Raw genomic sequence first — 16,200 nt, forward strand, 5'->3', positions numbered from 1 at the left:
GATTGTGCTGTAATTGTATTTGACTGTGCTGACATTGGGCCTGATTCACAAAGCGGTGATAACTCAGTTATCACGCCTAAAAGACTTTAGGCGTGATAACCTTTGCACCGCTGAGTTAGCACCGCTTTGTGCTCTTTATCGCCCGCAAAGTTTTGCGCGCGCAATTGCGCAACTCCGCGCGCAGCGCCCATAAGGTTTAATAGGCGCATTGCGCGCACTGCACCGTGCGGCGCGCGAGTTTCTTCTTATCATGCCTAAACTGAGTTTAGGCGTGATAAAGGGCTTTTCACTGGCGTGCAAACACTTTGCACCGCTTTGTGAATCAGGCCCATTGTATTTGATTGTGCTGACATCGTATTTGATTGTGCTGTAATTGTATTTGATTGTCCCGTGATCGGCTTTGATTGTCCCGTGATCGGCTTTGATTGTCCCGTGATTGCCCTGTGATTGCCCTGTTATGGGCCTGTGATTACCCTGTGATTGGCCTGTGATTGTCCCGTGATCGGCTTTGATTGTCCCGTGATCGGCTTTGATTGTCCCGTGATTGGCTTTGATTGCCCTGTGATTGGCCCGTGATTGACTTTGATTGGCCCGTGATTGGCTTTGATTGTCCCGTGATTTTCCTTTGATTGTTTCTGATTGCCTCTGATTCCCCACTCGCCACCACCCCCCTGTCACTATCCTAGTGATCTTAAAACAGTGATCAGTGAAAACTGTCACTGTTTTAGTATCACTAGTGTTAGCAGTTAGGCCAGTTAGCTAGGCCCCTTTGTAAGTGTCAGTTAGTGCTCAGCCCACTGCACCACAGTCACTAATTAGCGTCATCACTGTCGCTAATCAACATTGGTACTATATAGTATCTGTAAGTGATCATTACTGATCGCAGTCAGATCTATATTAGGGTCACTAGGATCCACAAAAAAACACAGTGTTTGCTAAATTAGTGATCAGGCCTGATCGTTCGCCTGCACTTGCGTTCAGCCCGCCCCACCGCAGTGACAGAATTTTTTTTTTCTGATCACTGCAAAAAACACTGTACAATAGCTGTGGCACTGTAAAGATCAGTTTTGATTTTTTTTTTAATCAAAACTCAGTGACCACAGCTTTCTACCTCTCAAATACTCCCTTTTGCTAGGTAGGTGCTCTTTTTTTCTGGGTAGTCTCAGAGGAATACCCCCTAAATTTAGCAGTCCACCATGGCAAGAAAGAGGTATTCCGATGATGAGGCGTACAGGTACATGGCCGAGTTGGATGAGGACGATTGGGACGCCTAATTTGATGAATCTTCCGGGTCAGAGTTTGAACCTGTAGAGAGCAGTGGCTCACTGAATGATAGTGATGACGAGGTTGAGGTCCAGGCTAGAGCCAGGCATACCACACCCCATGTTGTTGGACCGCAGGTGGCGCAGGATCGGCCTCAAGGGCAGCAGAGTGGTGTTAGTGCTGGTCTGAGATTTCATGGTGGGGCAGGCACCAGCAGCACAACATCTCCTGGACCTAGCACCAGTGCTTCCGTAGACCCTGGTGAAGTAGTGAGCACCAGCATGGAAGTTGAAACTGATTCGGTGGCATGTGCAGTAAGATCCCAGTCGCAGCCACCAAGAAGAAGACGGGCCCGTACTACCCCTAGTTTACCAGAGGTGCTGGCAAACCCAAATTGGCAATCCCCTGATTCCGCCGCACCCGTACTTCCCCCTTTCACCGCCCAGTCTGGAGTCCAGGTAGAGACAGATAATCTAGGATCGGCCCTAGACTTTTTCTATCTGTTCTTCACCCAGGATCTCTTAGACTTAATTGTGGCAGAGACCAACCGTAAGGCCACACAATATATAACCGCCAATCCGGAAAAGTTCCTTGCCCAGCCTTTTCGGTGGAAACCAGTCCAAGTTTCCGAAATGAAATTTTTTTTGGGCCTTCTCCTTCAACAGGACTACTAAAGCAGAATGTGTTGCGGTCTTATTGGTCTACGGACCCAGCATGTCACGTTCCCCTGTACTCTGCTGCCATGTCCAGGACATGATTTGAGAACATCCTGCGTTTCCTGCACTTCAATAACAACGAAACCTGTCATCGAAATGACCACCCTGCTTTTGACCGGCTCCACAAAATTCGGCCCCTCATAGACCACTTGTCATCCAGATTTGCAGATGTGTATACCCCTGAACAGGACATCTGCGTAGACGAGTCCCTCATACGTTTTACCGGGCGCCTTCGCATCAAAAAGTACATCCCAAGCAAGCGCGCCTGGTATGGGGTGAAACTGTATAAGCTCTGTGAAAGGGCCATAGGCTATACATCCTATTTTAGGGTCTATGAGGGGAAAGACTCAAAATTGGAGCCGGTCGGATGCCCTGACTACCTGGGGAGCAGTGGAAAGGTTGTGTGAGACTTGGTCTCACCCTTGTTCCAGAAGTGGTACCATCTTTTTGTGGACAATTATTACACAAGTGTGGCCCTCTTTCAGCACTTAAAAATAGAAAAAAATCAGATGCTGTTGCACAGTGCGGCCTAGTCGCCGGGGCTTCCCTCAATGGCTCATTACCACCAGACTTGAACGGGGGCAGAGGGCTGCCTTGTATGCTGATGACCTGCTCGCGGTGAAATGGAAGGACAAGAGGGAGGTTTACTTCCTGTCCACCATTCACGCAGACACGACAGTTGAAATTCAACGACGAACTAAGGTCACTGAAAAACCCCTTGTCGTCCACGAGTATAATACTAACATGGGAGGGGTGGACTTCAATGACCAGAGGTTAGCGCCCTATTTAGTTGCCCGAAAAACAAGACGCTGGTATAAAAAAGTGTCTTTTTACCTCATTCAATTGGCAATTTACAACAGCTTTGTTCTCTACAGTAAGGCTGGGAGAACTGGATCGTTTCTACAATTTCAGAGACAGATCACTATGGAACTCCTGTATCCAGGAGGTGCCGTGGCCCAACCCCAAGATGCAACTACCCGGCTGCATGGAAGGCATTACGCCTATCCAATTCCGAGTACCCCAGGTCACCGAATCAGAAGAAAACGTTGTCGTGTCTGCAGCAGGGCTGGAATAAGGCATGACAACACTGTTTATTGTCCCACCTGTCCTGACCAGCCTGGCCTATGCCTAGGGGAGTGTTTTGAGAGGTACCACGAGCAGGTACACTATTAGAGAGTAGGGAACTCCAGACACAGCGGTAGGCACACAAGGGTCTCTCAGTGCTATTTCACACAGCTGCTATGATTAGGGCAAAATGCCTAGCGAAAGTCGCACTTTGCGGTCCTCCCCTACGCCGGAAGTGCATGCCTACGTTTCTGCATGGCTTCTGTGGCAATTTCGATCGGCCCGGAAGTTATGTTATTCTATGGCGACGCAGTTCATTACTAGGCCGAATGCTACTCTTGTGGTATTCCCTAGTCTGTTTTGGACGATACGGTGCGGCGGGCTTGACCCACCGGATATGTCAATATGCAGTGTGAAACCAAACATCAGGTTTCGAGAGACCGTAATACACAGGGCTGCCAGAAACCTCTCCCTTCACTTGGGACAAAATGCGTAATATACTTCGCCACAACTCTGTGCGATTTGCACTTCGCACATTGTCCCATGGGGAAGGAGAGGTTTGTCCTCGGGAGGTAAGTTAAAAAAAAATCAAAAAAAAAAACCAGGTAAGCAAAAAAGTTAATGTTTGGTTCGCAATTTTAAGGTTTTGATTAAAAAAGTTCAAAGTTTATTAATGTTAATGAAGTAATTGCTTTGCTGATTGCTTGTTTTTTGTTTTGTTTTTTTGTATTTTTTTTTCTCTTTTTCCATCCATTAACCTTCCAGGTGGACCGAGCGAACGACTTACCAGCTGCAGCACTGATGGTGCATCCTGACAGAACATTGCGCGTCTGTCAGGTTACACAAAATTGGTGCATGCAGTGCTGCAGGATGAGATTTCTCCTCCGCAATGTAACGATTGTGGAATTCTCTCCGTGATCAGCGCACAAGACGTGCGCTGACACTGCGGAAATCCTCTACAAGTGTATAATTTGCGGGAACCCAGCAAAAGGTGCAATGCACCTGTAGAGGGAAATTCCTGTCGACAGGGGGAGCTGTGGAGTGCAGAGGAACAGCTCCTCTGCCCTGCCACACACGCCAGACAGGAATTGCACGACGGGAAGAAACACAGGGCAAGATAGCCCTGAAGGAGAGAGAGCAAAGCGACAGATTGTATGTGTGTGCACCAAACTAGTCGCCAACCCGCGACGGTGCACACACAACAGCAGATAGGAAGTAGGAACGCAATCGCGGGAGAGGCGATTGCCAGAGGTGACACAAGGCTACAGCAAGGCAGAGTACGAGAGTAGCAAAGGCACAGCAAATCATACAATGAGAAGATAAGGAAAATAACAAACGCTAGCTAAACACGAACACCGCACTCATTCACAACAGTGCACGCGTTTATGCGCGGTCCCCGCGTGATAAGCACAACAGGGACAAGCACGCCTAACTAACCATGGACAGACAAACATGAAACATAGGACGCGAGCGCTTGCTTAACGGTTATCTCACCGAGCCTCCAGCAAGCGTTCGTAGCAGACAAGACAGATACACGAAAGCAGGAATAAACGAGAGATAGGATCCACAGCACTATCGCAAGGCGAGTGCGATCCAGGCAGACAGATCAGAAGGGGCTACCAGTAACAACCGCTGTTCCGGTTAGCACCCAGACACACAAAACGATTTCCTGTCGACCACCGCTGGGACAGGACAATCGCAACAGACAAACAAAACAGATATGCAATCCTAACTGCACTAGGGAAACTGCCTAGTGCAGTTCCAGGAATTACTCTAGGCTAATCTTCAACAAAGAGCAAGGCTGACACTCCAGGCGAGTGTTACACAGGAACTGACTCTTATGACCAGCAACTTACTGTGGGAAACGTAGCTCTTTATAGAGCAAGCCCACAAAGGATGTGGCTAGGCAATCTGCATGACAAACGTATACAAATTCCTCAGCAGCAAGCTGGACAACTGACAAAAGGTCTCTCTTCCAGAGGCCTGCAGAATGCAGACCTGAACAGTGGTCAAAAGGCTGCCTGCCTGCGCAGGCAGCCACGCGGATCCTCATAGTACCCCCCCCCCCCCTAGGGTTGGATTCCAGACGACCCTCTAACCTGATACTTGCAAAAGACTCTAACTGAAGACTCACGAAGGTCAGGACAGCCCGACAAGGCCCAATTCCAGAGTCAGTCCAGCCGAAACCGACCTCATCGGAAGCAAACGCCACCGAAACATATCCATCAGTACTACCAGTCTCAGTATAACACCCATCAGGACTGTGAACACCAGAGAAGAAGCCATCGACACCCTCCAGACAATACCCACCACCTTCCAAGGAGCGTCCGAAAATACCAAACCTGCCACAATACCAAGAGGGCAGAACAATCACCAGGCTCACATGGAGAACTATCAAGCCCTCCTATGGAACCAATGACTATTCTGGATTCAGAATTACGAGGACACCCATCAAGATCAAGACTCTTAGGGACCACTTCTGGGCATGCAAGCAGGCAGGCCATATCAGAGCATGTCTCCACCGAGGAAGCATCTGAGCATGCTGGTAACCGAGGCACACTTGGGCTTTCTGGGTCACAGAGCACATTGGGGTACACCAGTACAGGAGAAACCTCAGAACATGTCCGGGAACTGCCAACCTCAGAGTCCGGCACGACAGGACCAAAACCAGTACCGGGCAGAGAATCATCATCAGCAGTGGTCTCAAGCACAGAACTTTCAAAAGAAGGCTTGGACTCAAACCTAGAAATCTCTGTGACAAAAATATCATCATTGACTACATATGAGTGAAGCTCCACCAGAGCTGCAAAGGTAGTCCGCACAACAGCAATGCCTACTGAAGTGGGCAGCACCTTAGAAGGACTTGGGGGGCAGGAGAAATCTCCTACAAGTTCTGGACCCTTTGGGAGGAACTCGGAGGTCTCCAGGACATCAGACAAGACCTCAGGAACATAATTTTTCAAGTTTTCTGAGAAGGATTCTGAACTATCCATGTTACAGGGCAAAACTGGAACTTTATCTTGTGGACAGGGCAGATGTCCCAGGGAAGGTTCCACCATAAACTGAGACTGAATTTCATCATCATGAGCGTAATGTACAGGAATATTTACTGGAACACACACTGACTCCCTAACTTTAATCTCACTGCACCCAGAATTCTGTGTAGTAGTCAAACTAGCTTGCAACTCCAAAACTGCAGAAAAACAGGTGAGTATAGTAGCAATACCTAGACGAGCCTCTAGGGACACTGCAGGAGACTCTAAACAAGACCATATTAACTGATCCAGAGTACAGGGTGCAGAATCAGCATTTTCCTCAGAACAAGAAAGGGACTCACAAATGTCAGTGTGATTGGACATCATATTGTTTTTCATGGTACAGGACAGGCTCAGAGAAACTTTCTCTGGACCCAGCAAAGATGCTTCAGAGTCAGATTCGCAAAACCGAAGCTCTGTCTCACTCTTAGATTCGGCTAACAATGTCAAATCCGAGGAGTCAGAACGCAAAACTTGCGAATCAAAAATCGCTTCAGGTTGTGAAATTGACGCTTCCATAGCGCAAACCTCCGCGATCTGCGGGGCAGACTGTAAGGCGTTCAGGACAGAAACACTGGAGCAACTGTCACCAGGCAACGGGCCCTTACAGGTGTGAACAGGGTGAGACAAAGACGCATCTGCAGTAGAAATAGCAACAACATCAGGAAAAACTTTATTAGACATATTAATTTTACTTTTGATGCTGCATAATTTAGGAATTTTCCCCATAGCAGGATCACAGATAGAAGATCTTAAAGATCTGTCTCTAAATGACAAGGGGTCCCACACATCCTTGAGAAAACTGGCACATTCATGCCAATCACAATCTGCAGGAACATCAGAGAAACAGGCATCAGATCGCACAGATTCAAACCGCACGCAGTCAGGAGAGAATCCTCCAGGATTCGCACAGGAATCAACCACAGTGGCACACCCACTCACTTCAGATCGCACAGTGTCACGACTTACATGCTTTACCCCAGAAAGGCAGGAACAATCATCCGACAACGATGTCTCTTTATTGGAATCAATTGATTGGTGTATGTGCAACTCATCCAAAATCGTCTGCCACACATACAACACTGGATCCACAAAACACCTGTCACACTCATCAGAATCTATCAAAGTGTACACGGAATTGAGACAATCATTCAAAACATCTTCGCTTTTTGCGATGTAAAAATCGCAAAAGGCTTTCCAATCAAAATCAAATTCCTCCATCAAGGCCCCAATGTCCCATGAGGCAAATGGAGGTTCAAACAGGCCAGTATCCAGATAATCTCCATATGGGTGGAGTTCAGGAACAAGAACAGATTTTTTTAACTGCTGTAATATAGTGTGCGATCCTACCTATAGTAGGATCCAGATAAGCTTTGGATTGAGGCAAAAAACCCGGAGACAGAGCAACATCATGGTAAACATCATTGTCATACTGAATGGCTTCTCTATTTGTGGTTGCTATGGGCAACAAATCTTTTGGCTGACAAGCCAAATCAGCAGATTGGCCTGCAAGCACCAATTCATTAACATATGGTAATGACACTGAAATGTTGCATAACCTGATCTGATCAGCATCATGCTCTGCAGGAAAAACCTCATAGAAATGACCTGGCAGGGGAATTCTAAGCTTACGAGAAAATACATGACTCAGAAATCTGCAAGGGTTATGTCTCAGATTCACGTGTCTGGCACACTCATCCGCCCACACAAACAGATCTCCTTAAAAAAGATTGTAAGCAATCTGAGCACTCCAAGTGGAAATATTGGTGGCCTGAAATTCAGGATTTGCCAAGAATCTGGAACATTCTGATATAAACTCATCTCTGGTTTCTGAGTCCAGTATCTTAAACCTCTTAAAGATACAGGACCCATCTTTGACCAAATCGTACAAATCGGAAATTCCCTCTATACTGGGAATTTCGGTTGGGCTGGTCATACTGTAACGATTGTGGAATTCTCTCCATGATCAGTGCACAAGACGTGCGCTGACACTGCGGAAATCCTCCACAAGTGTATAATTTTCGGGAACCCAGCAAAAGGTGCAATGCACCTGTAGAGGGAAATTCCTGTCGACAGGGGGAGCTGTGGAGTGCAGAGGAACAGCTCCTCTGCCCTGCCACACACGCCAGACAGGAATTGCACGAAGGGAAGAAACACAGGGCAAGATAGCCCTGAAGGAGAGAGAGCAAAGCGACAGATTGTATGTGTGTGCACCAAACTAGTCACCAACCCGCGACGGTGCACACACAACAGCAGATACGAAGTAGGAACGCAATCGCGGGAGAGGCGATTGCCAGAGGTGACACAACGCTACAGCAAGGCAGAGTACGAGAGTAGCAAAGGCACAGCAAATCATACAATGAGAAGATAAGGAAAATAACAAACGCTAGCTAAACGCGAACACCGCACTCATTCGCAACAGTGCACGCATTTATGCGTGGTCGCCGCACGATAAGCACAACAGGGACAAGCACGCCTAACTAACCACGAACAGACAAACATGAAACATAGGATGCGAGCGCTTGCTTAACGGTTACCTCACCGAGCCTCCAGCAAGCGTTCGTAGCAGACAAGACAGATACACGAAAGCAGGAATAAACGATAGATAGGATCCACAGCACTAGCGCAAGGCGAGTGCGATCCAGGCAGACAGATCAGAAGGGGCTACCAGTAACAACCGCTGTTCCGGTTAGCACCCAGACACACAAAACGATTTCCTGTCGACCACCGCTGGGACAGGACAATCGCAACAGACAAACAAAACAGATATGCAATCCTAACTGCACTAGGGAAACTGCCTAGTGCAGTTCCAGGAATTACTCTAGGCTAATCTTCAACAAAGAGCAAGGCTGACACTCCAGGCGAGTGTTACACAGGAACTGACTCTTATGACCAGCAACTTACTGTGGGAAACGTAGCTCTTTATAGAGCAAGCCCACAAAGGATGTGGCTAGGCAATCTGCATGACAAACATATGTAAATTCCTCAGCAGCAAGCTGCACAACTGACAAAAGGCCTCTCTTCCAGAGACCTGCAGAATGCAGACCTGAACAGTGGTCAAAAGGCTGCCTGCCTGCGCAGGCAGCCACGCGGATCCTCACACGCAGTCAAAAAGATACGTTTGCAGAGGCATATGAGCTGAGGAGCGGTGTTGGAGTTCATATGCTTTGGCAAACACTTTGTATCAAAAAAGAACTCAAGCAATGATTTCTCCATTCACATCGATCGATGTGGATGAATAAATCAGGTTTGCCTGGGCATACGAGCTGGTGGGTTTGGATTTTTGGGGCGGCAGCTCCTATGTCCAGACGGACACCTTCCCCTCCTTCCCCTAACAGAATACCTTGGGGTTTCTTCTTTCTAAAATGGGGTCATTTGTGGGGTTCCTATACTACCCTGGCATTTTAGGGGCCCTAAACCGTGAGGAGTAGTCTTGAAAACAAATGTCTCAAAATGACCCTTGAAATCCTAAAGGTACTCATTGGACTTTGGGCCCCTTAGGGCAGTTAGGGTGCAAAAAAGTGCCACACATGTGGTATCGCCGCACTTGGGAGAAGTAGTTTAATCTGCTTTGGGTTGTATTTTTACACATACCCATGCTGGGTGGGAGAAATATCTCTGTAAATGACAACTTTTTTTTTTTTTTACACACACTTGTCCATTTACAGAGATATTTCTCCCACCCAGCATGGGTATGTGTAAAAAATACACCCCAAAACACATTAAACTACTTCTCCCGAGTGCGGCGATACCACATGTGTGGCACTTTTTTGCACCCTAACTGCCCTAAGGGGCCCAAAGTCCAATGAGTACCTTTAGGATTTCAAGGGTCAGTTTGAGACATTTGTTTTCAAGACTACTCCTCACGGTTTAGGGCCCCTAAAATGCCAGGGCCGTATAGGAACCCCACAAATGACCCCATTTTAGAAAGAAGACACCCCAAGGTATTCCGTTAGGAGTACGGTGAGTTCATAGAAGATGTTATTTTTTTGTCACAAGTTAGCCGGAATTGATTTTTATAGTTTTTTTTCACAAAGTGTTATTTTCCGCTAACAAAAAATAAAATCTTCTAGGAACTCACCATACTCCTAACAGAATACCTTGTGGTGTCTTCTTTCTAAAATGGGGTCATTTGTAGGGTTCCTCTACTACCCTGGCATTTTAGGGGCCCTAAACCGTGAGGAGTAGTCTTGAAAACAAATGTCTGAAAATGACCTGTGAAATCCTAAAGGTACTCATTGGACTTTGGGCCCCTTAGCGCAGTTAGGGTGCAAAAAAGTGCCACACATGTGGTATCGCCGTACTCAGGAGAAGTAGTTTAGTGTTTTGTGGTGTATATTGACAATCTTTTGATTTTTTTTTACACACAATTGTCCATTTACAGAGAGATTTCTCCCACCCACCCCATGTGTACAACATACCCATGCTGGGTGGGAGAAATCTCTCTGTAAATGGACAATTTTGTGTAAAAAAAAATCAAAAGATTGTCATTTACAGAGATATTTCTCCCACCCAGTATGGGTATGTGTAAAAATACACCCCAAAACACATTATACTACTTGTCCTGAGTACGGCAATACCACATGTGTGGCACTTTTTTCCAGCCTAACTGCACTAAGGGGCCCAAAGTCCAATGAGCACTATTAGGCTTTACAGGGGTGCTTACAAATTAGCACCCCCCAAAATGCCAGGACAGTAAACACACCCTACAAATGACCCCATTTTGGAAAGTAGACACTTCAAGGTATTCAGAGAGAGCCATGGTGAGTCCGTGGCAGATTTCATTTTTTTTTTGTCACAAGTTAGCAGAAATGGAAACTTTTTTTTTTTGTCACAAAGTGTCATTTTCCGCTAACTTGTGACAAAAAATAAAATCTTCTATGAACTCACCATGCCTCTCAGTGAATACTTTGGGATGTCTTCTTTCCAAAATGGGGTCATTTGGGGGGTATTTATACTATCCTGGAATTTTAGCACCTCATGAAACATGACAGGTGGTCAGAAAAGTCAGAGATGCTTCAAAATGGGAAAATTCACTTTTTGCACGATAGTTTGTAAACGCTATAACTTTTACCTAAACCAATAAATATACACTGAATAGTTTTTTTTTTATCAAAGACATGTAGCACAATAAATTAGGACAAAAATGTATACAGAAATGTTACTTTATTTGAAAAATGTCAGCACAGAAAGTTAAAAAAAATCATTTTTTTTTGACAAAATTCATGTCTTTTTTGCTGAATATAATAAAAAGTAAAAATCGCAGCAGCAATCAAATAGCACCAAAAGAAAGCTGTATTAGTGACAAGAAAAGGAGGGAAAATTCATTTAGGTGGTAGGTTGTATGACCGAGCAATAAACCGTGAAAGCTGCAGTGGTCTGAATAGAAAAAAAGTGCCTGGTCCTTAAGGGGTAGAAAGACTGTGGTCCTCAAATGGTTAAAGTCAAAATTTGCCAGGGGTATGAATAATTATGGGCAGCACTGTACGTAACAGAATTAAATATATCTACGGAATAGAAGATCTGTTTGCTATTATTGATGAGTTGCAAATTTTCAAAAAGGTTTGGGAAAAGGTTTCCTTCTAATGGGTATATTTGTAATATGAGTAATCAGTTGTGGGTGTCCGGAGACACCAATTTTCTCTTTTCTTCTCTTTCCTTTCTTTTCTATCTCTTTTTCTGTTCTGTCCCTTATTTACTATTAAAGGTACTGGTATTTCCAGGACATCCCAGGCTACAATTCATACATGCATTTTTGCACATTGAGACAAGATGTGTACGCATAGGTCTCCTGGGTTACATATAACTTTGCATACAAAAATATGTTGTTACTGAAACGTTTTATACAGTTACATGCTATCTGTTTGTACACCAAGTATGTAAAAACTTTTGCTTTCTTCAATAAAAATCTAAATACAAAAAAATGAAATCATGAAAAAAATGAATATTCCATTGTTACACCTTTTGTCACAAATACAGAAAAAAATGTGCTGTAAGACAAATCGGTCTGCTCCTTTATTTACCTTAATTTTTATTTGTGGTTATGGACGACTGGTAAGGCAAAATAATTATAAGGTGATTCATCTGATGCGATTCCTTTTTCATACTGTCAAAACTGATGTTTCATTGCTGCAAGTGTTCTAAAAGCTGGCCTGGGTTTCTGTCATCCTGTGTGAAATCAGAGGGCCGCAAAGAGTTATGGTTTTACAGTACTTCCTCCATCAATGTCACAGCGGGAGAGTGGTCCCTTACGTGAATCTTGATGGATGGAATGGGCTCAGCATAACTTGCAGGAGGAGTGAAACGGTATCATTCCGCTACATGTTTACCAGTACTGCAGATTACTGAAGCAGATGGATACTGTTGTACTTCGGGTCAGCCACAAGTCATGCTAACACTCTCCCACTTAAAGCTCCCTTCCTGTGTGTGGCTTGTTCCATTCATCATACTGCATGCAGTTCTATAAAACGGTAATCCTTTGTATTTCTAACACTCATAGGGCTACATTAACTTTAAAAGTACTTTCAGCAGAAGCTCCTTCACATTAACAATGTTTAAATGAAAAAATAGTAGATAAATTATTCCTCTGGTTGTTTTGTGCAATTGGCATTTGTGGTGTTTTGTTATTAATTGACAACTCAGATAGTTCTGGGTAAAAGTGACCATGATTGTAACCATAAATAAAGCGGAGAGGGCATACACAAAGCTTCTGAAGTAATCTGTATTCAAGTCATACAGTTACAGAGCATGCAGAGCACACAACTTGTTTCGGGCATAGCCCTTCCTCAGGTGTGCCACACCCAGTGCACACAATCTCTTTATACCCCACCCACAGGAAGTCACATGACACAACCTGGTCACACGAAATAAAAATACAACAAAAAAAATATACAGTGTAATAAACAGTCACCAAATATAAACATATGGGGAATTACACATACAGTGTCTACCCCAGCATTTCACTGAGGATCGATCACCCCTAAATTGTCAAACTTTTTTTACAACCACGTAATACATTCTTAATATATCAAGAGTAAACACTTCAGACTTGGGCACTCATTCAGCCCGTATGGGTTAACACAGTTGAATTTTTTAATTCACCTGGCCTCATGTTGTAGCAACAGCTTCTTTCTGTCACCTCCTCTAGAGAGGAGAGGAACATTATCAATGACAAACCACCACGGCTGGGCTACAGTGTGATGTCTCTCAAAAAAATGACGTGAGACCGAAGTCTCATGTTCTTTTTTCATCCTGTGCAAAATTAGAAATATCTCTCTTATGTCTTTGGATAGGCTTTTTCACCTCCCTCTCCGTCTTCTGATGTAGACCTACCTGCAGGGGCACTTGAGCCCATACACTACGTACATGCTCAAGCAGGAATACCTGCCCCTGACTGGTACCCTCACACCGGTGGACGGATGGGAGATAAAATTGCCCCTCAGAATAGCACTGCAACAATTGCAGCTGAGGCAAGGTACTGTTCCTCTCCTTGATTCAGTAACCACATTCTTAGGCACAGGCTTATTATCTGATTTACTAACCCAGTTTTTAAGTTTTTGATTGATTTACCCCTGCGGTATGTAAATACCGGTGGGTCACGGAACAATTCCCCAAAAACGGGGTCCTGCCCCAGGATCGGCCAGAATCTGCGTACAACCGATCGGATCCGCTCAGAGAAGAAGCCATAATTACAAACAAATGGCAATCTGCTCTAAGTTTTTTTTAACCTTAGGCAATAAAAGACTCTGTCTAACCACAGCTCTCACTTCAATGCTGACCCTCCGAAGGACATCCTCATCATATCCTTTTTCTACCATTTTCTTAATAAAATTTTCTGATGCCTCATCGTAATCCTCTAACCTAGAGGATCTCCGACGCGCCCTCAAAAATTGGTCTGGTGGTCTGGTGCGTAAGTGACTATTCTCATTGAAAATGGTCACATCAAGATAGTTGATGCGTTCAGTCGAACTTTCAGCCGAAAATGTAATGGTTGGATGAGCCGCATTGGCTTCATCCACCATCTCCTCAAAAAGTTCCCGTGTCCCATCCCATAGGATGAGAATGTCGTCGACAAAACGAAAAAAATTCCACCACATGCTTTTTGTATTTCTCGTGTTTGATGAACATGTCTATCTCAAGGCCAGCAAGGAATAAGTTGGCAAAAAAAGGGGCTACCGAAGAGCCCATACTCGTACCTTGACATTGTATATAGAACTCCTCAAGGAATCTAAAGTAGTTAGACCTTAAGATCAGTTCTAATGCATCCAGTAAAAAATATACAGTACCATTCGGGATGGATGCCCCCAACAATCTCTCCTCGATACATCTCATCCCTACCTCTTGAGGGATCGATGTAAACAAACTGTGTACATCCAGGGAACACATCATCAGATTCTCTGGCACAGGCCCAATGCTCTCCAGTCTACATAATAGATCTTTCGTATCGATCAGACACGTCTCAATCCCAGAGACCAAACGCCGCAGCGTGTGATCCACATATTTTGCAAGGGGATAGAGGAGGGACCCGATGCCAGGCACGATCGGTCTACCTGGTGGATTATCAAGATCTTTATGCACTTTGGGCATTTGGGCAGTAAATAAAAAATCGGTATCTGTGGGTTATCAGTTTGCAAAAACGCCGCCGTCTGGTCATCAAGGATACCGTCCTCTAGCCCCTGCTTGATAAGCTGATTAACCTTTCTCTTAATTTCAACAGTGGGATCTCTATCACACACTTTATAATGGTTTTCACAGTTTAGCTGCCACATGGCCTCCTGTATATATTGAGACCTGTCCATCACAACTGTCGCTCCTCCCTTGTCAGCTCTATTTATCAAAATATCATCATTCGCCTGCAGGCTTTTTAATGCCTCTTTCTCAAGGACTAACAAATTGTTACTCATCCTTAGTTTCTTTTTTTGATTGTAACAATCCCATAGACCTCTCACTTCATGTAAAACAGCTCCCTCAAACATGTCTAGTGAGGAGTTACTTATGTCTGGGATCCAATCACTTTTCTTATAAAAAAAATTCCCTTTTCCATTGTAGGCCAACTTGCAAGTTGATGTGCCTGCACAGGACACTCCCAGCGCCAGGAGCACGAATGAGGACGTAGACTTGCAAGTCAGCGATACCAAAACGATCTTCAGGTTCACCTTAAGTCTTAAATTATGCTCTCTGACATAGGTATAATTTTGTTAATATATTTATAAATCAGATACTGTGTAATTATTACACATGCTAGGTTGTTGGCTTCAAGCGGCCGCCTTGGCCATATTATGCCCAGTGTGTATATGAGGCTTTACCTATGGTATTTTGCATTTGCTAGGCACTGAAAGGTATTTTATAGATAAGATTGAAATCATCTCCTGGGAGGAAACTCAGGAGAAAAGTTAATTAAATCAGAGCCAAAGTCACTCTTCTAGGTCCTATGTGCCCTGCAAACAAATTAACTACATGGATTAACCTCCTCAGCGGTATGGACGAATATATCCGTCCATCACCGCCGGAGGCTGCCGCTCAGGCCCTGCTGGGCCGATTTTTACAAAATAAAAAGCAGCACACGCAGCCGGCACTTTGCCAGCCGCGTGTGCTGCCTGATCGCCGCCGCTCTGCGGCGATCCGCCGCGAGCAGCGGCGAAAGAGGATCCCCCCAGCCGCCCGAGCCCTGCGCAGCCGGAACAAAAGTTCCGGCCAGCGCTAAGGGCTGGATCGGAGGCGGCTGACGTCAGGACGTCGGCTGACGTCCATGACGTCACTCCGCTCGTCGCTATGGCGACGATGTAAGCAAAACAAGGAAGGCTGCTCATTGCGGCCTTCCTTGTTTATTCTGGGCGCCGGAGGCGATCGGAAGAACGCCTCCGGAGCGCCCTCTAGTGGGCTTTCATGCAGCCAACTTTCAGTTGGCTGCATGAAACAGTTTTTTTTTTATTTAAAAAAAACCCTCCCGCAGCCTCCCTGGCGATCTTAATAGAACGACAGGGAGGTTAAATAACTCTTCATAGTATACTATACGTGTAGCAGAATCTTATTTTGAAAGTATTTAAACTGTAATTTGAAACACTAACATATTTTTATGTTTTGACGTTTTTCCTAAAAAACAAAAAAACATACATTTCTAT

The 16,200-nt window shown here is 45.1% G+C and overlaps 1 protein-coding gene across 7 annotated transcripts in view; it reads left to right on the plus strand.

Moving 5' to 3' along the window:
* Nucleotides 1-16,200, plus strand: part of MEI4 (meiotic double-stranded break formation protein 4) — a 622,672-nt gene that overhangs the window by 278,857 nt on the left and 327,615 nt on the right. For 3 of the 7 annotated variants that reach the window (XR_011031447.1, XM_068281517.1, XM_068281518.1), the window contains exon 5: nt 15,128-15,265. The exons of 2 other annotated variants lie outside the window; for them this stretch is intronic. Coding sequence is in view for 2 of the 5 variants with exons in the window: in XM_068281517.1 (XP_068137618.1) it covers nt 15,128-15,265 (138 nt within the window). In the remaining 3 variants the exon portion in view is untranslated. Of the gene's footprint in view, nt 1-15,127; nt 15,266-16,200 lie in introns of those variants that run through there. 2 more of the 7 variants (XR_011031449.1, XM_068281521.1) reach the window with 2 other exon arrangements.

The sequence above is a fragment of the Hyperolius riggenbachi genome, chromosome 4 (assembly GCF_040937935.1).
Source record: "Hyperolius riggenbachi isolate aHypRig1 chromosome 4, aHypRig1.pri, whole genome shotgun sequence".
In the NCBI taxonomy this organism is placed as follows: Eukaryota; Metazoa; Chordata; class Amphibia; order Anura; family Hyperoliidae; genus Hyperolius; species Hyperolius riggenbachi.